Below are 26,039 nucleotides of genomic sequence, written 5' to 3'. Positions count from 1 at the left end.
AAAGAAGTTCAACATCATTAGCAGTTAGGAAAATACAAGTTAAATCCACAATGTGGGAGCGCCTGGGTGGCTCAGTGGGTTAAAGCCTCTGCCTTTGACTCGGGTCATGATCCCGGGGTCCTGGGATCGAGCCCCGAGTCGTGCTCTCTGCTCAGAGGGGAGCCTGCTTTCTCCTCTCTCTCTCTCTCTCTGCCTGCCTCTCTGCCTACTTGTGATCTCTGTCAAATAAATAAATAAAACCACAATATGTTACCAACCACTACACCCAATCAGAATGGCGAAAATAAAGCATAGTACACTAAATGCTGCAAGGATGCAAAGAAACTGGGTCATCACTCTGCTGGTGGGAATGTAAAATAGTTCAACTGCTCTGGAAAAAATTATGGTAGTTTCTTTTTTTTTTTTTTTTAGATTTTATTTATTTATTTGACAGAGAGAGATCACAAGTAGGCAGAGAGAGAGAGAGGGATGCATGCCCCTTGCTGAGCAGAGAGCCCGACGCAGGACTTGATCCCAGGACCCCGGGATCATGACCTGAGCCAAAGGCAGAGGCTTAACCCACTGAGCCACCCAGGCGCCCCATGGCAGTTTCTTATAAAACTAAATAGGAGCTTATGATACAACCCAACAATTGCATTTTGGGGCATTTATCTCAGAGAAATGAAAACTTGTGTTCACACAAATACACATACATGTTCATGGCAGCTTTATTTGTGATAGCTAAAAACTGAAAACAATCCATTTATCCTTCAAAGAACATCCATACCGTGGAATACTACCCAGCAATAAGAAGGAGCAAACTCTTGATAATGCAACAACTTAGATGGATCTGAAGGGAAATGTGCAAGTAGAAAGAGCAAACTTCAAAAAATAATGTTCTATATGATTCCATTTATGTAACATTCTTGAAATGACAAAATCATAGAGATGAGGCAGAGAGTAGTGGTTGTCAAGAATCGGGAGGGGAAAGTGGGAAGGTGGCTGCACCAGGTAAATGGTAGTACAAAGGATGTTTGTGAAGGAACTGTTATGTATCTTGGCTGTGATTGTGGTCATACAGATCTACATCTGATAAAATTGCATAGAAACACATATACGTGAGTGCGTATAAAACTGGTTATAAGTGGAAAAGATCAGCTGACTATTTGAGGGTGAGTTTCCTGTGATACTGTATTACAGTTCTGCAGGAGGTTACTACTGGGGGAAAGTGGATGAGGAACATATATGATCCATCAGTATTATTCTTACAACACAGTATGAATCTATAATAATCTCAAAAGTTGAGGGGTGCCTGGGTGGCTCAGTGGGTTAAGCCGTTGCCTTTGGCTCAGGTTATGATCTCAGGTCCCTGGGATCAAGTCCCTGAGCCCTTATCGGGCTCTGCTCAGCAGGGAGCCTCTTCCCTCTCTCTCTCTCTCTGCCTGCCTCTCTGTCTACTTGTGATCTCTCTCTGTCAAATAAATAAATAAAATCTTTAAAAAAAAAAAAAGTTGGAAGAAAAAAAAGAACAGAGGCATTGAGGCTAAGTAGGAGAACATGAGGTTTTGGGTCAACAAAGCTATGTTCAGATTCTGACTCCTCCACTTACCAACTGTGCAACCGTATGCCAGTTCCTTAACCCCTCTGTGCCTTCATTTATTTTTTTCCTGCCATTTTATTGAGATATAATTGGCATAGAGCATTGTATTTATTTTAAGTGCACAACATCATGATATGATATATGTATGTATTGCAAAATGATTACCACAATAAGTTTAGCTAGCATCTGTCTCCTTACAGAGTTACGGTTTCTTTATTTTAAAAGTAGGTACAGTAATACTACTTACCTCTGAGTTATTTTGAGTATTAACTAGCTCTGAGTAGCCAATCAGTATCTGATAGGTTTTTAAAACATTGTTGTATATAGAAGCCACTCATCATTTACATTGGATCACAAAAAATATTTTGTCTTTTCATCTAGTACTTAAAGGAATAGGCACTTTGATTTCTCTGCAGAATTTTAATATTACTACGTATTCTCTATTTCGTTAAATCCTGCTCATGTATTTATTTCTACTTTTATGGGACTCTGTTATTCTTTTTCTCTTCCTTAAACACTCATTACATGTCTTTCCTCCTTTCTAATTTATGTATATGAAACTATAGTTTTCTTTTTGACAACTGTTTTACCAAATAGCAAAGTTTGATGTTGGTAATCCAACATTTCATTGTCATTCAGTTATAAATGTAGCTGTTTTTTTTCCCTCTGATACAAGAATTATTTGAAAAATGTGTTTTCAGTTTCCCAAACACTTGATAGAGAATCTTTGTGGCCTTAATAATTCTTTGAAATATATTAAGCTTCCTCTGTGGCAGAGCATGTGATCAGTTTTTTATAACCATTTCTTATGTGCTTGGAAAATAATATATGTTCTTTGTTGAGTGTGGAATTTCATCTTTGTTCAATCCCTTGATTTTGTTTATTTGGTTGTTCCTATTTTCAGTATCCTTACTATGTTTTGGTCTGCATGACTTCAGTTGCTGCAGCAAAATGTCCCTCTGATTGTAGATGTGTCATTTTCTCCTTATAATTCTGCTAAGTTTTACTTTTTATATTTTTGGCTATCTTATTAGGTTCAACAGATTCAGAATTATTATATTTTTCTCATGAATTGTTCATTTTATCTTAATGCAGCAATCAACTTTATTCATTCTGCCTTAAACATATGTTTGATCTGATAGTAATATAGCCATTTAAACTCTTTTTCAGTTGGTGTTTGCATAGTATATATATATCCCGGATTTAGAATTCAGGGGAAACATTTTTCTCTTCACCTCCGAGCCTAGGCTTTCTCTAGTAAGAATCTTTGCTATCGCTCCCAGAAGACATTATCTTTCAAGTCCATCCGCTTACTAAAACACTAGCTGCTCAAGTATCCTAATCTATGTAAGGGCTCTCAATTCCAGCCTCTTTCCACAGGTAGTCCTAAGGTTTCACCTTTCTCCACGAAGGCATCAAAACCCAAGCCTCCATTTTACCAAGACTGGCTCCTATCCTTTCCCCCGCTCCTCTTCCCTACGTCCCACCCCTGATAGCTATACTGTCAGCTCATGTACATACTGTAATTTTTGGTTTTCAATTCTGGCCTCCGGGATTCTCTGTGCAAATTCAGCTATGCATTTTTTTTAAATGTTAGCTTTATTTTCTTCAGCATTGTTAGGTGTTTAGAATGTGTTTGTGTAGAAGGAATGTTAAAGTTATCTATAAGTTCTGGCATGTTCCTAAAAGGGCAGATTTTTTTTTTTAATTTGAAGATTTTATTTATCTATTTTAGAGAGATAGACAGCATGAGCAAGAGGAGGAGCAGAGGGAGAAGCAGACTCCCCGCTGAGTAGGGAGCCAGATATGGGGTTTGATCTCAGGGCACTGGGATCATGACCTGAGTTGAAGACAGACACTTAACTGACTGAGCTACGCAGGCACACCAGAAGGGCAGTTCTATCAGGAGTATTAATGAAATGAAAATGGTACTGTGTTGTTCAGTAATTGTAGTAGACAGGATCTGTCTGTCCTTTCTGAGTCTTGATTTTACAAATGAAGTAACTCTGATGTTTGAGTGGATGCTGGATGCCCTGGTGATGTGACAGCAGAGATCTGCCTTTGTTGTTGTTGTTGTTGTTGTTCATAGCCATTTTAAACTTAGGGTACCAGAAGACTGGTCTTTAACACATCAAGATTTTTTTATATTTCAACTTAATTTTTGAGAATACTAATGTACATGATATTAATAAATGGCATTAAGATCTTATTATTGCTTACATAAGACTTTTATAAGACTGAGTTTTAAAACTGATTTAGACTTAAATTTTGAATTGAAGTTCTTTAAAAATGTTATAAACATGTTTCAGAATTACACCTAAACAAAGTGCAGTGGTGATCTAGCTGTCATAGGGCAGAGGTACGCTATGCTAATATTATATTCAAGATACAGAATTTAAGGAGGAAAAGGTTCATAAATTGTAACTAATAAGTTTTTTTATAAACTATATTATTTACATACATGCCTAATTCATGTTTTTAAACCATAATGAATAATATTTATGTTCTTTTATAGTATTTCTATGCTGTTTTGAACTCTAAAATATACAAAATCCTTAAAAACAACTAGATTCCCAAGTTACCTTAGAAATTTTTATTTCCGAAATTGTTTCTTTGAAATGTTTTTGGAAATCACAGTTAGTTTTTCTCTTATGAACATTCCCACAATTGCACTAAGAGCAAATTCAGTCCCCAGAAAATTGGTTAAGTGATAGGAGTCTTTTTTTTTTTAATTTTTTTAAAGATTTTATTTATTTATTTGACAGAGAGAGATCACAAGTAGGCCGAGAGGCAGGCAGAGAGAGAGAGGAGGAAGCAGGCTCCCTGCTGAGCAGAGAGCCCGATGTGGGACTCGATCCCAGGACCCTGAGATCATGACCTGAGCTGAAGGCAGCGGCTTAACCCACTGAGCCACCCAGGCGCCCAAGTGATAGGACTCTTTATCAAAAGCAAAAGGACATGATTTTGCTTTTGGGCTTAGTTCTTTATGTCCAAAATAACAAATTCTAAAATAATGATTTTGTTTCGTGATTCTTCTCATGTGCCTAAGGAGAATTTAAGTATGTGGTTCAACCAGCTACCCTTGGATTATTTAGTCCAATAAAAAGTATGTCTGTTTATAACAACTTTACCTTTTCTTCTAGGTTACCTTCCGAACAAGAATCTATCACTGTAATATTAACAGCCAGGGCGTCATCTGTCTGGACATCCTAAAGGACAACTGGAGTCCAGCCCTAACCATTTCTAAAGTTCTCCTCTCCATCTGCTCACTTCTTACAGATTGCAACCCTGGTAAGAGACTTTAAGTCTAATACTGAATTCAAGTCTATTCAAGACATAAATGGCAGACCTTAGTGAATTATTTACTACCACCACCACTACTACGACCACTATAACTACTACCACTATTATTATTGATTTTTAATTTCCATAGTATGTAACTGCTTTCTTTTTAAATTGTGTCTTCTCATTAGTCTTTTTAAGACCTATTATTTACCAAGAAGGAAGAAGCATAGTGTGATAAAAATTAATGAAAAATCATTTTGGATTGGGAAGTGCATTTAAAGAATGCGTTACATTCTACTGCCAAATAATAATAAAAATTCAAATTGAATGGCTTAATCTTTAATTAGATGCCTACTAGAAGATGTTAATTTGAGAAATGTGGGCCATTAAAATCTGATAACAACCAAGCAGCTCCATGCAGACATGACCTTGTTGGCATTTTAATAACCATGCGTCCTTTCAAGCTAATAGAACAAAAAAGCTGAATGGTCCTCAACTAGGAAATACAGCTTCCCAGGAAAACTAAAAGAGCCTGTGGCCAAGCCTTTGTGGCTTGCTGGTGTGCTTAATGCTGGAAGTTCTTAATTTCTGTGTTGTCCTAGATGTGTGATTATGTGTCTTTGACCAGTTTATTTTAACCAGAATACAAACCAGCTGCCAGTTTTTTACATATTTGGGTTTATTTTAAAAACTACAGAAGTTCAAAGGTAGCTACAGAGTTTTCATTGATGTTTTCAATGAGAAATTCTGCAAGTATTTAATTAGTAGTGTTAATATTTCATAAGTTTCTATCTTCCACGTTCAGGAATAAACTCTATTCCCTAAATATGTGAAGTTTTAGAAAAGAGAAATGACAAAGGGGAACCAGGGGTCTCTCTTAAGCTCCTGGCTGGTTTATAAAACTTGAATTATAATTATAAATTATCTATTCAAATTTTGTGTGTTTGTTATTTTCAGTAGTAGAAACTTTTTAAAATAAAGATATATAAAAATACTTCAACCAAAAGGAAAATAAAATGTAACTGTACAAGATCATTATAAAATGTTTTTTAAATTATTTCATACTTTTATCCCAGATAGTAAAGTTCAGTAATGTCACACTAATGTAAAACTGAATGACAAATACTGTGTTCTATCTCATTATTCGTATTTCAATCCCATTTGTCTGTATGTCTGTGTATAATTTCATTTTAGAGGTAACGTCATCAAAAGACATTTCTTTGTGTGATATGAGGACTAACCCACATGGTCCTCCTGGAAATGGTAGAACATGGAACTGCATTTGCCTCCCCACTTCCAAAAGAGTACTTCTGGGGTTTGCTGAAATTTAGAGGGGTATTTTAGGAGAAAAATTTATTTTGAGAAATAAGTCACTTATTAAAGAGATTTTTGATGTCAGGTCGTCATGCAGTGTTCAAGTCAAATATGTCTCACTAAAACCAGGGGGAGAAAAGAAGGAAACTTTTGAGACCATACTATTAGGCACTTCTGAGCACTTGATGAACATCCTCACTTCTTACACATGGAATAAGGTGTAGCTTCACACTTAGAGAAAAAGCTGCATACTGACAAGCATTCCTTATCCCAGTGGTAGCCAGACCTGCTTGGTGTCCCAGTCAGCTGAAATGGGCCTGTCTCTCTGAATCAGTTTCTATGTGGGAAACTGTTCTCTTTACAGGTCTTCCCCACTTAATATATTCATCCCACCAAAACCTTCTCTCAGCAATCAAAAGGATTTCTATTGAGTAAATCAGACTTTTCTTTTGCTGTGTCTCAGAAAATTACAGATACATTCTGCAAAACAGTAAAAATAAAATCACCCTAGACTAAAGCAAAATCACATAAATAAAATGAATAGATTTTTAAAATAATGCTATTGATAGTAAGAATAAGCCTAATATAAAACCTCAAGTTTTACCAGTTGTAACCCATCTGATAATAGAATATTGTTTGTAAAATACATGCCAACAGACTAAATGTTTATTCTTTAACACGTATAAAAATGCTTCCTAATTGGCACATCATCTATATGTGTGTTCACACTTTTAGAGGCTTGAAGAGAGTTATCTTAAGTCATAATGTCCATTCTTTTGTTTCACACTCTTTCCTGGGTCACTTCCAATCTGCAGATTCCCACCCCCCCAGATTTTAGTTAAACCTCAGTCTAACCTATCTTCATATTATCACACATATAAGTTTGGTAGAATACAAATAAATAAGATTCTCCTATAATTTTGTATACTGAATACATAGAGCTATTTTAACACCAGAGTGCTGTCAGTTCTGAAGTAGGCTCTGCATAAGGATATAAATTTAACCAATTTTAAAAGTGTTTTCTTACTCTTCTCCCTACATAAACTGATTTTTTAAATCAGTTCTCATACTTTTCTCATAATTTTCCTTTGTCTCTTTTAAGACTTTTTGGTCTGTTCATAAATGTTAAATGTTTGAGGGTGCGGCCACACATCCTTACTGCATGGTATTTGCAGTCAGCAGTTACAGACTTTAATACCAGCCCAATGTTGTGTGACTTGTACTGGCTTCTTAACTTTCCTCAGATTCAGTTTCTTATACAACGCAGAGGTAACCATCAGCCCTACCTAAATCACAGCATTCCTATGAGGTACATATGCAAGCCCCTTGTAAACAGTCAGGGACTGGTGTTGATGTCATTTCCTAGAGTGTTTAAGACTCCAACTAACCATAGATTCAATGGTTGATAAATCCCCACTCAGTCAAATTTTGTTGAGAGAAGAGAACATTGAATAATCTCGAAACACCACCTCAGCACTGACACTCTTGTATTTAAACTCTGGAAGAACCCTAACCTTCAATTAGTAGTCCCTATTGCATTATTTCCTAGGAAGGATTATCTCTTGGGTGGCAAAATGTCCAACAGTTACCAGCCAGTGGACGGGTGCACCAGTGATAATCATTCTGATCCCAATGCAGCAGTCTAGGTAGGTCTAACTGCTGGCCTTTCTAGGGCTGTTCACACTTCACAGCGATGCTTATTGAGCCTGCCAGAGCACTCTTACTTGTCAGACATCTTCTGGCTGCCAGAGTTTGGCTGAGGAACAGAGTGGCAGCAGAAAGTAGAGGATGATAAACTCGAAAGACCAGGACCAACCTTCCAGGCTCTCGGAATTTAGTTCTCCTTCAAACGTGATCTAATCCATGAATTGCTGGAATATAAAGTACTAATCAGATTTCCATTTTTCACGGAATATTTTTATTTGTCAATACTCTCCTCTCAAGCATATATAAAATTTAGGCTCTGTTCCTTTTGATTTTATCTTTTGAGGGGTTTTTTGCCCTTTTGTGGTTATTTTTTTAGACTCTTATTAGATATGCATTACATTCTTTATATGAAGTCTCTTCATTATTTAAAATATGCTTATCTTATGGTCCTCAGGCCCAAAAATAATGAGTATTTTGCCTCATACAAAATGAACTATCCTGAGAACACTGAAAATTATGAGATAAAACAAGCAGGTCAACAGTTTTCCTTTACCAGATGCTTTATTTACAGAGTAATTTTCAGAAGTACTTCAAAAGTACTTCTTTTTTTCTCTTCTTTTTCCAAAATGTATATAAATCTGGATGTTATCTGGCATTATTTATCTCAGTTCTACTTTTCTACTGTACTGCTGTTGCTATCTAAAGTATTAGAAATTTGTTTTATTCTGAGTGTAATTCTGACACTGTATCATTAAAAAATTATCCCCCAAATGTATGGGTTTTATGAGATAATTGGAAATTTTATAAACTGAGCATTTGATACTAAGGAATTATTGCCAGAAATTTTTAGACATAATAAAATGGAAAATAGATTATGAATTTTTTATATATCCTTACCTTTTAGAAAAATGGAACTATTTGCAAATAGAGTTCTTTGATATCTAGAATTTGCTTCAAAATAATCCAGAAAGATCAGAAGTAGATAAGGATATGGAAGATATGAGATTGACTATTATAAGTGTTGAATGATGAGTGATGGGTACTTGGCGGGGGTTCATTATACTGGTCTACCTTTGAGTATGTTTGAAATTTCCCGTAATGAGGATTTCTTTTTAACTGCCTAAGATGAGCTGCGATGTAATCTATAAAAGGTGTGTGATTTGGCTCTTTTGTTCTGTGAGGGAATCATTTGGGCTCTGACCCTCACCCTATGTAGTTCATTCCTGTCATCTGCCTTCAAACTAAAAGCTGTCTGGTGGTTTGGCCTGGGCCATCAGGGTCCTGCATTCATACAACCATGAAGTCTTTGCTGACCACTCTTCAAACAGGCAGAACTGTACAGGTCAGTTCATATGAAAATGCTCTGAGCATACCCACAAATATCAACACTCAAGATGGGTGAGCTCTTCCCCGTACCTCCCAGTACCTTCCAAATAAATATCAAGTATTGGTTAATCCCAGTCTTAGATGTATGCATATCTTTCTTAGAACAACAAATAGAGCTAAGAATGGCAGCTAATTAACCCTCAGCCTTACACAATGATTAAGCCGAGGGTGAGCACAGCTGCAGCTTCATTGCTAAGAGCTTTATTCTTCTCAAATGGACTGAGCAAATGGAAAGAGGAATTTGCTCCCAATGGCTCTTTTATAGTGTTTTGGAAAAGGTCAGAGAATGGCCTCTTCCTCATTCTCCAATGTCCCAGCCCTTTGTTTCCGATCACTTATGGCCTGTTTTTTAAATAACTGGTAGAATCCTTATCCATAAATTGTCTCAGATACCTAACTTTGATTGTTATTTATTGCTTATCTTTGACCTGGTTATGATTGTATAATAAATTGTGTCACTAAGCATGAAAATTTTATAATTGATAACAACTGCTAGGAAATGGGGACCATAAAGTAGAATTAATTATTTCGACAAGGCATATTTGTGTAGCTTATATATACTAAGCTTGTGAGCTCTTAGACTGATGAAAGGTACATAAATGGACTTCTAAGAGGATCCTACTTCCTCCTGTAACAGCATGGACCTGGCTTCTACACATCCTACTCTACTACACTTGAGAAGTGGCAAAGAACAATTTCTTTAATTGAAATTCAGATGAAGCTCTAAAAACAATAAACCTACCTGTTTTCAAAGCTGACTCTCTTTCCAGTGTTGGGTCCCCAGTGTTGGATCCCCCAGTAATGGGTCCATGATTAAAGGAGCGAGACTGATACAAAGCGAAGGTCAAGCAAAGCTTTATTTCGTGCCAAGCATTGAGAATCAAACCAACTGGCTGGGGCCATGCCTCTTACAGAGAGCACAACCCCTCCCTGCCTCACAGACTAACTTTTATAGAGCAAAGGCCATGTGGTTGGGCCTGGCCACACAGGTGGCGAATGAGATTATAACACACAGAGAAAGCTGCACAGTCATGCTAGGTCACACATAAGTGACCAATTGAATTACAGTTTACCCTATAGTAGACATTTGAACTAGCCTATCACCTTGGTGAGAATTGGCGCCCAAAAGGCGGGGCCCACACTCCTTGGTAGCTAGGGAACAGTATGTGCGCTTTACTGATTGGATGCCTCCACCTGACCCGACTCATCCCTGCATTTGGGCTGTTATCTCTACCTGACCTGACCCACCCACGTATTGGGGCTTTGTTACCTGGGACTAGTTTCCTGGACTTGCTTTTAAATAAGCTCCCCTGCGGGGGGGTGGGGGGGTGGGGTGTTAATTTAAGTTTTACTGCATAAACAACAAAATGGCTGTTCAATCAAGGTGGGGCCGCTCTGGCTAAATAGGCCCTTACAGCAGGAATGCAAAAATATATTTTTTTCTAAAAAAGACATTAAATATGGGTACATAGACATAAGATTTCTCCTAATGCTTGTGACTTTTTTTTTTTAAGTGAGAAAATTGTGAACTAGAAATATATGGTACAACATAAAGCTAACTTCAAGCTGTTCTCTTTGTGAAGAACTGGCTCTCTTCTAAAATGTCACATTGATAAATTCCAGAAGTCATTCTAATCAGTACTTTCAAATGTGGATGTAGATAGGCTATAATTCATTGTCTTAACTTCTCTGACACCTTATGTAAAGGAAAGCTATATTTATATGTAAGTAGTCAATCTATCTGATATTTTAAAAGCCAGAAGAGTAAGTCAGGTCCAAAAAAATGTGTAAAGGACTTTGGGTTCTAACTCAGTATTATCAGCAGAATCCTGGCACCCTGCCCCCTCTAAAACCACAGGTTCCCATAGGCTAATTCAGATCTATTTGAAATATGCCATCCATGATGTGTTGGCCCTAGAAGAACTGAAGATTCATTGAAAGGATGAACAAAATCAGGGAATACACATTATTAAAGAGAAGAACATATCTGTTTTGTGAGTTAAAGAAGTTTCACAGAAATGATTCTGTACCATCATACATGGAAAAAAACAAAATATCAGAGTGCCTGGATGGCTCAGTCTGTTAAGCATCCAACTCTGGATTTCAGCTGGGGTCGTGATCTCAGGGTCATGGGATCAAGCCCACAATGGGCTCTGTGCTCAGTGCAGAGTCTACTTATCCCTCTCTCTCCTCCTCTGCCCCTTTCCCTCCTCCTCTGCCCCCAGCCCCAGTTGTTAATGGATCTCTCCTCCCCATCTAAAATAAATAAATAAATAAATAAATAAATAAAATCTTTTTTAAAAAGGTATCAATTCTGGTACCAATATATTTATAAATGTGTTTCCCTACCTTGTTATTTCTGTAGAAAGGAACTCGTTAGTTGTCTTACAAGGGATACTAGTATATAATAATGTAAACTAAAAGATCCAATTTTATGGTACTTTATCAAAGTATTGTGATTTTCTAGAAAACACAGGATGAGAAAAGAAAGCTAAAATTATCTGACCATGGGTTTAGGTTTTGAATTGCCAGGTAGTGAAACACATAGAAAGAAGTTGAGTCAGAGTTGCCTAGAAGGAATTAGTGGCTTCAGAATATAGGGGAGAGATGACTCCTTGACAAAGCAGGTATCCTAATCAACACTTGATAGTTCTACTTTGTGTAGGCAAGTTTTTATCTAACATAACAATCAGTTTGCTAGGTTTCCTGAACATCCAGTTTGTCTAGGTCAAAAAGAATATTAGCAGTTTATTATTTTTTTGCTATATCATTGTCCAAAAGTGCTGACCTACAAAAACTTTGTTACTTTCAGCTTTGCGCAGTGGCAGTATCGTAGCCAATGAAGTTTATCCGAGGCGCGATTATTGCTAATTGAAAAACTCTGTTACTTTTTTAAATATATATCTCCTTGGTAGATTGATTCTTTTAAAGATGGTAAAAACTATACCTTATTTGCTCTTATATGGGTTGCATTCAAAATGTGCCTGTTGGGGCACCTGTATGGCTCAGGGACACCTGCATGGCTCAGTCATTTAAGTATCTGCCTTCAGCTCAGGTCATGTTCCCAGCTCCAGTCATGTTCCTGGGGTCTTGGGATCCAGCCTGCTGAGCAGGGAGCCTGCTTCTCCCTCTGCCTCTGCAGCTCCCCCAGCTTATGCATGTAAGTGTCCTCCCTCTCTCACTCTCTCTCTCTCACACACATTCTTGCTCTCTTAAATAAATAAATAAAATCTTAAAAAGGGTGGGGAGGCATTGAAGAAATTGCTCCCTTTTGGTAAAGAAGAAAATACAACTTTGTATTATCATGCTTGTATTTATTTTTCTCACTTGTTTTCTTACCACTGAACCAGGTAACAGCTATGCTACCAGCATTTTTAAAGCAGGAAGATGAATCCCTAGGGTGGTGATCTATAATATCTTTTCTGGGTTTGTTTTGTTTTACAGTTTTGTTTTTCATCATTGTAGATTCTGGTTGGTGTGTCCTATAACAGCACTAAAATTTCACCAACTCAGTGTAATTAGGATGTCAACCAGGTTGGTAATTTTTAATGAATTGTAGGAAATTTTAAGTAAATGAAGACCTAATATGTTTAAGCACATGTAGGAAATACTAGTAAAATGTTTATACTTGATGGCTTTAGACTCTGCTTTACCAAGGACAGAGAGGAAGTGGATTTTTCACATTCATAAAGTAGAAAAGATGGTTGTAACAAATCCTAATATATTCCTCAGTCAGCTTCAAAACTTTACCTTTATTTAAGGTTTGGGTGTTTTTATAGGCTATCAAGGACTTTTTTCAGACAGGCTAAATATTCTTAGATAATATTGCTTCATACTTATTAACTTTCATAGCAACCCTTTTTAAAGAAATAATAGAGTAAACTTCAGAATAAGTTGCTGTGTTAGAATTTCTATTAATATTTATTACTGAAGTATGCAGGATGTGTTGCACACAGTAGGCTACTGGTAGTCTTGGTTTTCTTTATAAGAAGAAATGAAGATAAATTATTTAAACAACACATTTAAATAATATATATTTGAAATCATAACAATGCTCTATGGTGTTTTAATATGGAAATTTGAGAGTTTGAAAACAACATAATAAAAATCCTCTAATTGTCCAGGGATTTACTTGTATGGACAAAACATCTGGATGATTGAATAACATGTTGCCTTTTTAATTTGGATATTTGAGATCATACTGTGTCTTAGGAGAAACATTATAATTATGGAAATATTAGGAATTAATGTAACCCTACCAGTGTCTGAGTCTGAGACCCTTAATTACCAAGCAGTTATCTTTATATTTCCTTACTTTTTAAAAAACCTTCCATTCAGTATCTGGCCTGGGCAGGGTGCTTCCAGTAACAACGCTCACAGTAATTCTTACTTTAAAAAAATGTGTCTGGCATGTCATACTAATCATTCCTACACAACAGCAATAACTTCTTTCTTGTGTCTTACTCCTTATGTTTGTCCTGTAAGAGATCCTAGAGCTTAATGCTTCTTACAGGTGTTGAATTTTTGGTCATGTCATATTGGTGAGGAATTTGCATAATAAGCAGCACAGGAGTTCCTTTAAACTACAGGCATATTTCTTTCCGTGACAAGTAGTGTTCCTGGAAAAAAATCATAAATCAAAATGTTTTAGATATATTTGAAGAATTTTCTGCTTAAGTATACTATGAAGGGACCTATTGCCAAATAAAGCACTTATAAGCTTGAATTTTGAATGCCCCAATTTATCTTTTCTTGAAAATATAAGGATATTTTCTCCCTAATTCAACACGGCCTTCCCTCTGAAAGCATTCCCCAAATAAGTCATATTTTTTGTGATACTCAAGTGCTGAGGGCAGCCTACAAAAACCCATATAGCTAAGTGCCTGTAGGCAGGTATAGATAGTACCTTACGATGCAACTGCTCACATCAGCAAGGTTATTCAGAGCATTGTGGCCACATGTACTCCAATGACTGACTCTGTCGAGACTGGCTCCTGTGATGAAAACATGTTCTTCGTATACAGTCTAATTCAAATACATAAGGGAAGTAAGGACAAATGGAGACCTAGAGGAGATGGAACTTTGTGGTTTATCTAGCTTTGAGTTAGATTTTTATAAGAAAAGCTCTCAAAAAGATTGTTCAGCTACAGTGTGTGAATAATAAATAGTCCTGCTCCATTGGGGGAAAAGGCACATAAGCCTGCCAGCCACCCCTGGTCCTCTCTAGGGGGATTCATCTACCTGAGGAATGTATACACTTTTATCTAGGCAAGGGTTTAATAGGGCTGGTGTATTTTAACATTAGCCTTATTCAGAATGGTTCCGTTCCTGCAGAAAATGCATTGTTTCAGTGGATTCACATTCAGAGTATTGTGGATAGCTTCAAGTTAGGATTCATCACATTTGTGTTCAAAGGAGTCTGTGTCCAATTTGGTGAAAGGTGATTTAAAGTTGCAGTTATCAAACAAGACAAAGAAGCCATTAATTTATATATGGGAGTTGCATTTGGGGAACTCTGGCTGTGTTGCATATTCATAGTTTTCATGGTGGAGCATGGATATCTTAAAGGTGAAAAAAGGGTCTAGATGTACTCCTTGATAATGTCTCAGTACTGGGTTTTCTTTTTTGTTTTTCAAAATGGAAATATCTTTCTTCTTTTCTCATAGAAATAGTATGTACTTATTAAATTTCTCTTAAATCAACTATCCTTTAAAGATTAAGTATTTAATTTTCATTTGAGACTCTTTGCTTTGCAAACTCAAATTTGATGAAACTCAGCAGAGTGTATTTGTCAGTTAAATTTGTCTCATTATAATCTTGGTGTAAATTTAGACACACTGACCTCAATGTTTAGCCCTGGCTTTGACCTGCTTCTCCTTAGTATTTCCCTATGCATATTTTTTGCCCCTTAATTAATATAAATCTAGACACAGGGATTAGCCATTGCTCCAAGTTTTTGGTTAAAAAGTCGATTGCTGACCCTGCAACAATAACCTCTAATTTATTGGTTTGGAAGTCGATCTCACAGCTGCTGTATATATTAATTTATGATGAAAATTCTCTTCTTCAATTTACTTTTTTAGAAAATATCATTTTGGGTTCTCCTTTTTAGAAATCACCAATGATCTCTTTTTTGTTTAGGGAAACACTAATAAGGAAATGGATGGACTAGATCAGTACTTATCAATTTCTACATTCTCCCAAAACTGCCCTCTTCCTCCACTAATATCAATTAATCAGTGTCTTTCTTAGTTTAAAATATAGCAAATTGTATTTGAGGTGTTTTTCTCCCGTGAAGCATCTTCAAGTCTTTGGCATCTGATGCTGTTTAGTAGGGGGGACTGCATAAAACTGTTGAAGCAACGTGTTTCTTATGTTGTCAGTGGAAGGCTCTGAAAGCACAAATAAGAAATTGAAAAGTGAAGCAGACTCTCGGTATAAATAGGCACCATTCCTTCCTCACATGGGAATGCGTATTTCCCTCACAACTGTTCTCCCAAGGAGTGATTCAAAGACTATCTTTTTCTTTCCTTTGCTTGAGGAATTTCTGAAGAGTCAAAAACATTTAGTGTAGATTTTAATTAACTTTTTCTTTATTATTTCTTTAATGAAGGTGATTTTAAAAGATTACAATGGTAAAAAGGGACCAGAAGATGACTTTTTCTCATTCTAGAGTAAAAAGGGTTTTTTTTTAATGATAGGGATAAAATTATGCAAAAATTATATATTTTAGGTCAAAGGTCTTTTCTATTCCTCTAAAAAAAAATTTTCCTTTCATTTTTTTACAGCTTCAGACAAGTAGTAAGTTTGTCACTCTTTAAAATTGGTCCTCTTCCTTCTGTAGTCACTTTTTTTTTACCATAGCACTCACTATGTGGGTTTATTTACAGCTTTTGTCAGGAGAGAAATAACTGTGTCTGCTAAGCAATTTAGTTCCAACAGGAAGACTTACTCTTCCTGATTCTGTTGTCCAACTGTTCTGTAGTCTCTTGCTCTCCACATGAGCAGAAAGGTTTCAGCTGTTATTCCCAGGTAGGCATTTGCCACAGGTATCTTTTCTATCATTTAAAATATGTAGAAGTCATGAGATTATTAAGTAGCTGAGTATGGTTCATGTAATTCTCTTAGATCCTCACTGTATGCTACATATGAAACTCTAAATGCTATTTCTTTGTTGGTTAATTTATTTTGCCATTTACACTTCTGTCCTCATTTAGTCCATTTCTATATTGTGGTGGTTTGGTAATATAATAGGTTTGTTATTGATAATTGGAACTGTTCTAATAATATTTATTAGCGGTAACACCTGTACCTGGTTTATAAATGGCATAGCATGGATTTTAAGTGAATACATTTTTAAAAATTGCTAACAGCACACTGTTTTCCAGAGTGGCTATAGCAGCTTGCATTCCCACCAACAGTATAAGAGGGTTCCCGTTTATCCACAACCTCTCCAACATTTGTTATTTCCTGTCTTTTGATTTTTGCCATTTTAACTGGGCTAAAGTAGTATCTCATTGTCATTTTCATTTGTATTTCCCTGATGGGGGGAGGTTCCTCAAGATGTTAAAAATAGAGCTCCCTATTACCCAGCAATTGCCTTACTATGTATTTACCCCAAAGATACAGATGTAGTGAAAAGAAGGGGCATATGCATCCCTATGTTCATAGCAGCAATGTCCACAATAGCCATATTGTGGAAGGAGCCGAGATGTCCTTCAGCAGATGAATGGATAAAGAAGATGTGGTCCATATACACAATAGAATATTATTCAGCCATCATGAAAGGATGAATACCCACCATTTGCATTGACATGGATGGAACTGTAGGGGATCATGCTAAGTGAAATAAGTCGAGCAGAGAAAGTTCTAATACGGTTTCACTCATATGTGTAGCATAAGGAATAACATGGAGGACCACAGAGAAAGGGAGGGAAATCTGAAAGGGTAGAAATCAGAGAAGGAGATGAATCATGAGAGACTGTGGACCCCAAGAAACAAACTGAGGGTTACAGAGGGGAGTGGTGTGAGGGGATGGAGTAACAGGGTGATAGGTACTAAGAAGGGCACTGGGTGTTACATGCAACTAATGAATCATTGAACCATACATCAAAAACCAGTGATATACTGTACAGTGGCTAACTGAACATAATTTTAAAAATTAAAAGTAATTTTTAAAATTGCTAACAGCATAAAACACTGTACAGGATGTTGACTGCCCTTTGTGCACTCAGAAGGATCTCTCCACCTAGAGACCGTGATGCCTTGATCTCTCCTTCCTGTCTTAGTACAATTCCCCATGTGGCTGTCCCATTCCCTCTTCAGGTGACCTTTCAGAGAGCACCACCTTCTGAGACCATTGACATCACCCATGTAGCACTAAGGATCACACTCTATGATCACACTGACTTTTAAAGAATCTTTATGTACAGAGGAATTGTTCGTGAAACTTCTGTATTTTGCTAGTATTTGCCTAATATCCTCAGGGACCAGGTGTGGAGACTGGAAAGAATAGTGATCCTCTTAAGATGAAGCATTAGGTTTTTCCTTCTGACTGCAGATAGAAATAGCCAAAGCAATGTGAACCACTGGGCTTTTGCTTACATTCTCACATCAGCTTATTCATTACTGCCTTCTACCAACTGCCTCTTTCACAAATTCCAAGAGAATAAGCAATTAAGAGAAAGAGAATGAACCACATCCGAGGTCATCTAAGAAGTAATGTAATTGCACATCATTTTTTGAAAGAGATAGTGACTAGAACTTCTTATATATAGCTGTTTCCCAGCCTTTGTGACCCTGCAGTGCTTTCTTACTCATCTTTATCCTGTCCACATTAGCCCAGGGACTCTTTACTGCTTTACTTCCTGTAGTGTGTAATATAAAAATAACTGATCTACTGTATATGTTTTCAGAGTGCATACGTACAAACTCCAGCTTCACCCCAGGCTCTTATTTGACTCCTCCCTCAAGCCTGAAGTGTATCCTTCTCAGGAATCACTGAGCTGGAGCTAATGGCAAAGTGAAATGGACCAGCACATATTTATTTCCTTAGGACAGAGCTTTGTGGTGTATCTATCCTTGGTTAGTTTTTCTCCTCTCTCCCTTTTCCTATTAGCCAGTCTCTTCTCTTTTTCTGTATTTTCAGCCTCTTTGTTTCTCTGCTGCTACTTCTCTTCGTCTTTTCTTTTTTTATCCTAATTGGTCACCTGTTGCTCTCCCTTTTCTTTTAACCTTTCTTTCACCCAGAAAAATGTTCTTTAAAAAAGAAAGAAAAGAAGGATATCCAAACTATGTTTTATTTGGTTTTATTTTAAAAGAACTTTATTTAGTGTTATCTCTATAACCATATGACTTAGCTCGTAGTGTCTGTTGATCTAGTATAACCTTGGAATATACCATTTCACTTCACATGCCAAGCAATGGCTCCTGTCCATCTCATGTGCCAGGGCAGGAATAACCTCACAAAAGGTTATGGTGTCATCTCTGAAAATGTGGCTGAGCCCTGTGAGTAATGTTGGAATTGTGGCCATTCTTAGCTAGTACATACCTTCTGAATGCCATGACCTCTTCCTCCAGTTGAACAGTTGATTTCTGTTTATTTTTTTTAAACAGTAGCTTTTTAAAATCTAGTTTGGGAACTATATTAAAGCCCTGTGCTCTGTAAGAAGCATTGCCAAAGCAGTATCACATGCATGGGAAAATTTCTTTTTTGATGTTCTGAACTTCTTTGTCCTGTGTATGGATGGCAAGGCTTTAAATGAAACCACTGGAGGGACACCTGGGTGGCTCAGTCGGTTAAGCATCTGCCTTCAGCTCAGGTCATGATCCCGGAGTCCTAGAAATGAACCCCACATCAGGCTCCCTGCTCATCAGGAGTTCTTGTCTCCTACTCCTGCTCACTCTATCTCTCCTCTCTCTTAAATAAATAAATAAAATATGTTTTAAAAAATAAATAAAACACTGGGGTTAGTCTACAGTATAAGATGGTTTATGTTGTATAGCTCTAAGCTGTTGTCCCTCACTGTATTTATGCCTGACTTCTCTAAGTAGTACTGGCATACCTTTGCATGCATACATCTCTTCAGCAAACCTTATGATGGCCCTTGCTAGACTGACCAATATCAGGTAGATCATGAGCACAATGAAGGTTGTACCTTGCCATGTTAAGAAAGATTAAGTCAAAGGAGCTAAATTATACTGAATGTTGAATATGTCAAGAAACCTAGAGTGTTGCCCTGCTCTCTCACCTACTAGATAAATTGGTGCCCTCATTTGTGAATTAAGATAGTACTTCTGACCCTATCTTGCCAACAGTATTGTAAAGATAAAGTGGTGTGTATAGGCCTCTGTAAACATTTTGAAGGCTGTGAGTATCCTTGTATGGAGGTATTGAACTGAAGGTCTTTATTAGCTCTGCAAGTTATGGTGAACCTGGCCTCTGAGATGTCTTTAAGGAAAAAAAAAAAAGCCATTTTATTTCTCGCACAAGATCTTTTAAATGGCTTATTCATAGTTTTGTGAGTTTGGAGTTTCATATGTAATGGAATTTACCTTCTAGAAGGAAAACTAATAAGAAAAATGAATTGTAATTCAAACTTGACTTAATTATTTCAATTTGCTTTAGGCTCCTATCTTTATAATCTAAAAAATTGAAATATTTAGTCTTGTCTTCTGCCATCTATAATATGAAGCCTGCTTCTCTATTCACAGCCCACAAAGTGTACAAACTGTGTGCCTGTATGTAACTCCATCTGGCCAAAGAACTTCCCAAGAAACTTTGCCTTATTTCAAGTCAACTGAACTTTTTAAACCTTTACTCCCACTCCTTTTGTTCTTTTGCTTTTACCCTGTATAAAATATGTCTCAGACCCCAAGACAGCTTAAAATTTGTCAGGATCTATCAACTGACAGACTCCTAAAGTTCAGAGACTATGTGTTCCTGAGGTAGAAGTGAAACCTAGCTATTTTTAGGCAGGATTGAGTAAATTTAATTATTGAACTATCTCTACTTTATTATCTGGATTGTTTGTAATATTTTTCAAATACAGCAGAGTGGACCTCTGCTTCTAGCCACAAAGGAAATAACAGGAATTAGATTTATACTCTTACCTTACCCAACTAGAAAATCAGACACTGAACTGTGGTTCAGCCCGAGACCAAGATGGCTGAGAAAGGAGAAACAAATGTGGGCCCCACATTTGTCCCAGCTCACTGCCTAGAGGTAGTTTCAGTACAGGGAGCAGTACAGGGAGGAGGAAACCCAACAGAGCACCCAGCAGTCTCATTGAGTTGAGGAGACAGAGATAGGGGTTTGGGAAGACCCAAGTGGCTTGTGTTTGTGGGGACAGAGACCCAGAGAAGAGGGACTGTACAGAGAAAATGCTCCAGAAACTGAAAAGGGAGCCCCTCAAGTCTGGCTAAGTTTAGATCTTTGCATATGTCAGAAAAAGCCACTTGGGGCCAGGGAAGGAATCTACACAAAGCAGTAGGCCGCATAATTCCTAAAGCTCACACAAGGCTGTCTGTGAGAAGAAAGACCTCCCAATAAGTGAAATTTACGTAATCCTCAGAAAATACTACCTTAATATAGTAGGAGGAAATTATCTCTGCACTAAAAACTGCTTTGGATCTACCCTAACAAAATTTAAGAGCAAGCTTGAAAGAATCAAACTTTGACTAAATAAAGACATGTTAGATCAAAGTACAGCATTCTTTAAGGGAATACAACAAATATCAACACCCAACAATGTAAAATTCAATGTTGTTCATCCAATAAAATATTACTGGGCATTTGAAAAGCAGGAAAATAGAATCCGTGCCTGGAGAAAAATTAGTCCATAGTAACAGACCCAGAAATGACAGAGATGATCGAATTAGTAGACAAGAATGCTCAAACAGTTATTATAAGTAAATTCCATATGCTTAAGATGGTAGGAGAAAACACAAACATGGTGAGGAGAAAAAATATGAGGAAAATGGAAATGAAACTTCTAGAGATAAACAATATAGTACCTGACATTGAAAGTACATTGGATAGCATTAACAGCTTGCATACAGTAAAGGAAAGTTGAAAAACGAAAGTGAACATAGTGATAGAAACTATCAGTAATGAAGCAAGATAAATAAAAGTCTAAAAAATAAAATGAACAGAGCCTCAGTGAGCTGTGAGATGACATCAGGCTGTTTAAAATACTCGTAATTGGAGTCCCAGAAAAGGCAGTCAAGAAAGAAAAAATATTTTAAAAAATAAAGGGAGGAACTTCCCCTTCCAGTAACAGGGACAACCATATTTACCTTCCCTCCTGAAACAACCAAAAGAGACAAAATTTATTAAACCATGGTTTTAAAGACACAGAACTCAGGCAGGAAAGGTTAGTGATCCTTGATACACAGTAGGAAACAAAGACTACTGCCCTCTGAGAGTTTCAGTCTGTAGTGCTAGAAAGGGAACCAGGGTGGACTCCAGCCGACTCTCTAAGTTGAGCAAACAAAACTGAGTCCAAGAAAATTGAGGCAGTGAGAGTTCACTAGACAAGAGTACAGAGAGGAGAGAGCTGCACACACAGAGGGAACTCCAAATATCCTGGAAGCAGTCGGGAAGAGGATGTGTGTGGTTATGCCATTTGAAGCCTTCCCAGTTTGCCTGAGATGTTGAGGCAGCATATAATGCTGAATCTTAATTTTAGGTCTTATACTATAAGAACCACCCTAAAGGATTAAAGGAAATAGTGCTTTTCCCATCAGCCAGACTAGAAAAATTCATAATTCATGGGACATTTGGATACACAGGAAGGAGTTGCTTTGGATTATGGAAAATAATTAGCCCTAGACTAAGTAAGCACTGCTTCAACCTACCTACCTGGTCATAAAAGCAAAACCAGACAGGGTTAAAATGTCTCCAGGAACAAAGCTCAAGAATATTTCTAAGAACACAAAAGTAAGGGGCGCCTGGGTGGCTTAGATGGTTAAGCATACGACTCTTGATTTCAGCTCAGGTCATGATCTCAAGGTCGTGAGATTGAGCCCAGTCTTGGGCTCTGTGTTGGGCTCTGTGCTGGGCCTGGAGCCCATTTAAGATTCTCTCTCTCAGGGAAAAAAAAAAAGTTTTCAAAAATAAAAAAACTTAATAATTAATTTTTTTTAAAGAATATGCAAAAATAGCACCCAACAGGGCACCTGGGTGGCTCAGTGGGCTAAAGCCTCTGCCTTCAGCTCAGGTCATGGTCCCAGGGTCCTGGGATCGAGCCCCATGTCGGGCTCTCTGCTCAGCGGGGAGCCTGCTTCCTCCTCTCTCTCTGCCTGCTTCTCTGCCTACTTGTGATCTCTGTCAAATAAATAATAAATAAAATCTTAAAAAAAAAAATAGCACCCAACAGGGTAAAATCCACAGTGTCTGGCACCCAAAGATTATCATCATACAAAGAAGCAGGAAAAGGTGGCACGTGGTAAGGAGCATAACCACTCGCTGGAAACTAACCTAGAACCAACACAGATGTTAGAATTAGACTGAATAATGGTTGGTAATATACTGAATTTGATGAGAACTTTCAACACGTATCAAAGAAGCGTGATGAACCTCATGCAGAAGAAAGAAGAAAACCACACCCAGGCACATCATATCAAATTGCTGAGAGTGATAAAGTAAAATTCTTAAAAGTAGACCCATCCCCAGAAAAATGGTCATTTTATTACAAAAAACGCAAAGATAATGACAGCTAATGTCTATTGGAAAATTGTGCAACCTGAAAGATGGTCACACTATATCTTTAAAGTGCTAAAGGAAAAACTGTAAACCTAGAATTCTATACCAAGTGGAAATATATTTCAAAAAAGATATTTCCAATAAAACATACCAAAGGTTATGCACATTCTAAAGTAAAATTTGGCATTGGAGAAAGGCCTTTATAAGCAAGATGAAAACCAAAAAAAGCATAAAGAAGAAAGATCAACAGATTTGACTATGTAAGAATTGTTTAATTCTATATGGCAAAAATACCTAAATTGCTCACAGATAGCAGTCTTGCAACATATATAATGGACAGAGACTTAATATGCCTAAAAGAGGAAGAACTATAAATCAACAAGTGAAAAACCAGCAACTTGGTAAACATTTGGGAAAATGATCTAAGCAAGCAATGCATAGAACTCAAAATACAACCAGGAAACATAGGAAAAGATCTTCAAACTCTAGTAAATACCAACTGGAGATTTCATTTCTTAATCACTGAATTGACAAAAAATCAAAAGATTAGTGACACAGTTTTTAGGAATGTAAACTGGTACTAGTTTTTTTTTTTTTTTTTTTTTTTTTTTTTAAGGATAATTTGGAGTCACCTGGCAAAATGTAAAATGCACATAACCTCTGACCAGTAATTGCACTTCTGGGAATACCTCCTGTAAAAATACTCACAAGTGCTTTAAGATATAGGTACAAGGACCTCTCCATGACATTATAATACCAACAAACTGGGGAATTCTTACTGGTGTCATTAGGGAATGGTTAAATAGATGCTCTGCAACCCTGAAAAAGGGAAAAGGCAAATAAATACACAATACTATGTAGTTTGATCTATTAAAAAATAAAACTGGCCAAGTACACATAAACACACACACACACACATACATATTTGACTATAACATGCATAGAAAATTTTTAGAATTTTTAGCTGTTAAAGTTTAGAATTTTAGCTGTTAAAACGCAGTTACCCTCTGGGGAATTAGAATTTGAAGGTGTAAGGTAAGAGAGGATTTTCATGATTTACTTCTATATTTGTTTTATTGTTTGATTTTTTAAGGGTTAGTAAATAATTTAAAATTTTTATATAATTAAAAAATTTTAAGAATTAGTAAATTAAAATGAGAAAACCTAAAGTTAGATTTTAGCTGATGAAAGGGCAAGCTTTTAAGTTAAATTCTGAAGCATTAGTAATTTTTAATTAATATTTTCAAATTTATCTGGGTCCTAACCTTCATGTAAAGTAAATGCCTGAGAATTGTCTAGTATGTCTTTTGCTTAATAAGAATCAAAATACCGTATGTATGTTAAACTGAGCAGAAACTTACGTTGTGGTAGAAAGGTGCAAATAACTATTCTATTCAAACTTTGCAGTAAGTTGTTGTTACCAAGACTGTACTTTGTGAATGTTCTCTGTGCCTCGTTATAGTTTCAAAGCATCAGCCTGTTTCCGTTCACTCAAATTACTGATGATTCATTCCTAAAATTATAAAGTTTCCCCTCTGTGTCTCCTTTTCTATGAATAATTAGTAATGTGTGCATTTACTGCTTACTTGTACTATGTTAATCTACAGAGCCTTAGAAACTCATTAGGAAATAAAAATAACACATTTCAGAAATACAGGAGAATTAATTTCCACTTTTTTCACGGGGTTTTAGTAAAGAAGTGTTGTTTCAGCTCCTCTTTGATATCAGCAAAGTGATTCCTAGAGCTGTACCCTCTTGAGAACAAGGGAGCATAGGAACAGGCATCATCTTTCATCTACGAGGCATCAAGGGAAAAATGTACCCCTCTTATTTCTTCTGTGGTCTTCCTAATAGAAATTAGAATGCTTTTTGAGAAATTTCAGTTTTTACTTATAAAATGTGTAATGTGTGTTTATTTTAATACATTATTTCAGTGACATACATGGCCTTTGTAGTAATCAACTAAAAGATAGGATGGAAAAAAGTTTGTTAACACCAAGGAGGAAATTCTTAAATGACTGTGACGTTTTCCTCTTTAAATGTTCTCTAGTCTAACATTCTTTAAATAGTTTCAAAGGCAGTAGGTGTTATGCAATTTAAGTAGTCAAATAAGTGATAACATTATTATCCCCCATGCTGTCATCCCACCCCCAGACAATCTATTTACCGTGTAGATTTTCTATTTGTGGCTCAGAAGATAAAAATTAGGTCTGACTTCATGTCTTAATTATGAATCCACATGATCACAGTTGGGTTCTCACCAGCCACCATTTAATGACTTCACTGCCTATGAAAACAAATGTTTTTATGATGGAAAAAAACTTAGACCAAGATCTGAGTACATCTCTGTTAGTCCCAAGGCATGGAGACTGCATGTGGGGCAGTGCCTGAACCGAAGCAGATCTTTAGGCATCACCCAGGCGGCCCCTGGTCATTGTCAGGGTCATCAGTGGACTCCAGGAGGAAGGAAAATGTTCTATAGGTCATCCCTGGGGAAGCCATAAAATATTGTCCTTCAAGAATCACCATCCAGGGATGCCTGGTTGGCTCAGTTGGTTAAGCATCTGCCTTCAGTTTAGGTCGTGATCCCAGGGTCCTGGGATTGAGCCTCATGTCACTTCCCTACTCGGTGGAGAGCCTGCTCCTCCCTTTTCCTCTCCCCCTCCCCCTGCTTGTGCGTGCATGCGTGCTCACTCTCTCTCTGTCTAATGCAGAAATAAAATCTTAAAAAATAATAATAATAAAAGAACAACAATCCAACAACAGTGTGCGTGCACTTAATGCCACTGAGTTTGTACTATTTGAAAATGGTTTAAATGGTAAATTTTATGTATATTTTACTACAATAAAACAAATGGAGAGGATCACTATCGACTTTCTAAAAGCAGCTGCCAGGGGGACACCTGGGTGGCTCAGATGGTTGAGCGTCTATCTTCAACTCAGATTTGGTCCCAGGGTTAAGGGATCGAGCCCCGCATTGGGCGCTCTCTGCCTCTGCTGCTCCCCCTGCTTCTTCTCTTTCATTCTTTCTGTCAAATAAACAGATAAAATCTTTGATAAATAAATAGATAATTAAATAAAAGCAGCTCCCTAGGGACACCAAACAGTTTATCCTGAAGGTTG

General features: G+C 37.0%; 1 protein-coding gene and 1 non-coding gene across 3 annotated transcripts in view; both read left to right on the top strand.

Annotated features, from left to right (window-relative positions):
• The window catches only part of UBE2E2 (ubiquitin conjugating enzyme E2 E2), a 382,217-nt gene that overhangs the window by 332,446 nt on the left and 23,732 nt on the right, over window positions 1-26,039 (top strand). For both annotated transcript variants that reach the window (XM_059162497.1, XM_059162499.1), the window contains one exon: window positions 4,723-4,870. In XM_059162497.1, coding sequence (XP_059018480.1) covers window positions 4,723-4,870 — 148 coding nt within the window. The remainder of the gene's footprint in view (window positions 1-4,722; window positions 4,871-26,039) is intronic.
• Window positions 12,022-12,155, top strand: LOC131826091 (U4 spliceosomal RNA). Its single transcript, XR_009351410.1, has one exon. It is a non-coding gene; the product is annotated as a U4 spliceosomal RNA (small nuclear RNA).

Source organism: Mustela lutreola, chromosome 2 (genome assembly GCF_030435805.1).
Source record: "Mustela lutreola isolate mMusLut2 chromosome 2, mMusLut2.pri, whole genome shotgun sequence".
Lineage (NCBI taxonomy): Eukaryota > Metazoa > Chordata > Mammalia > Carnivora > Mustelidae > Mustela > Mustela lutreola.
Note: the sequence above shows the minus strand (reverse complement) of the source record. Positions and strands in the feature narration are given on the sequence as shown.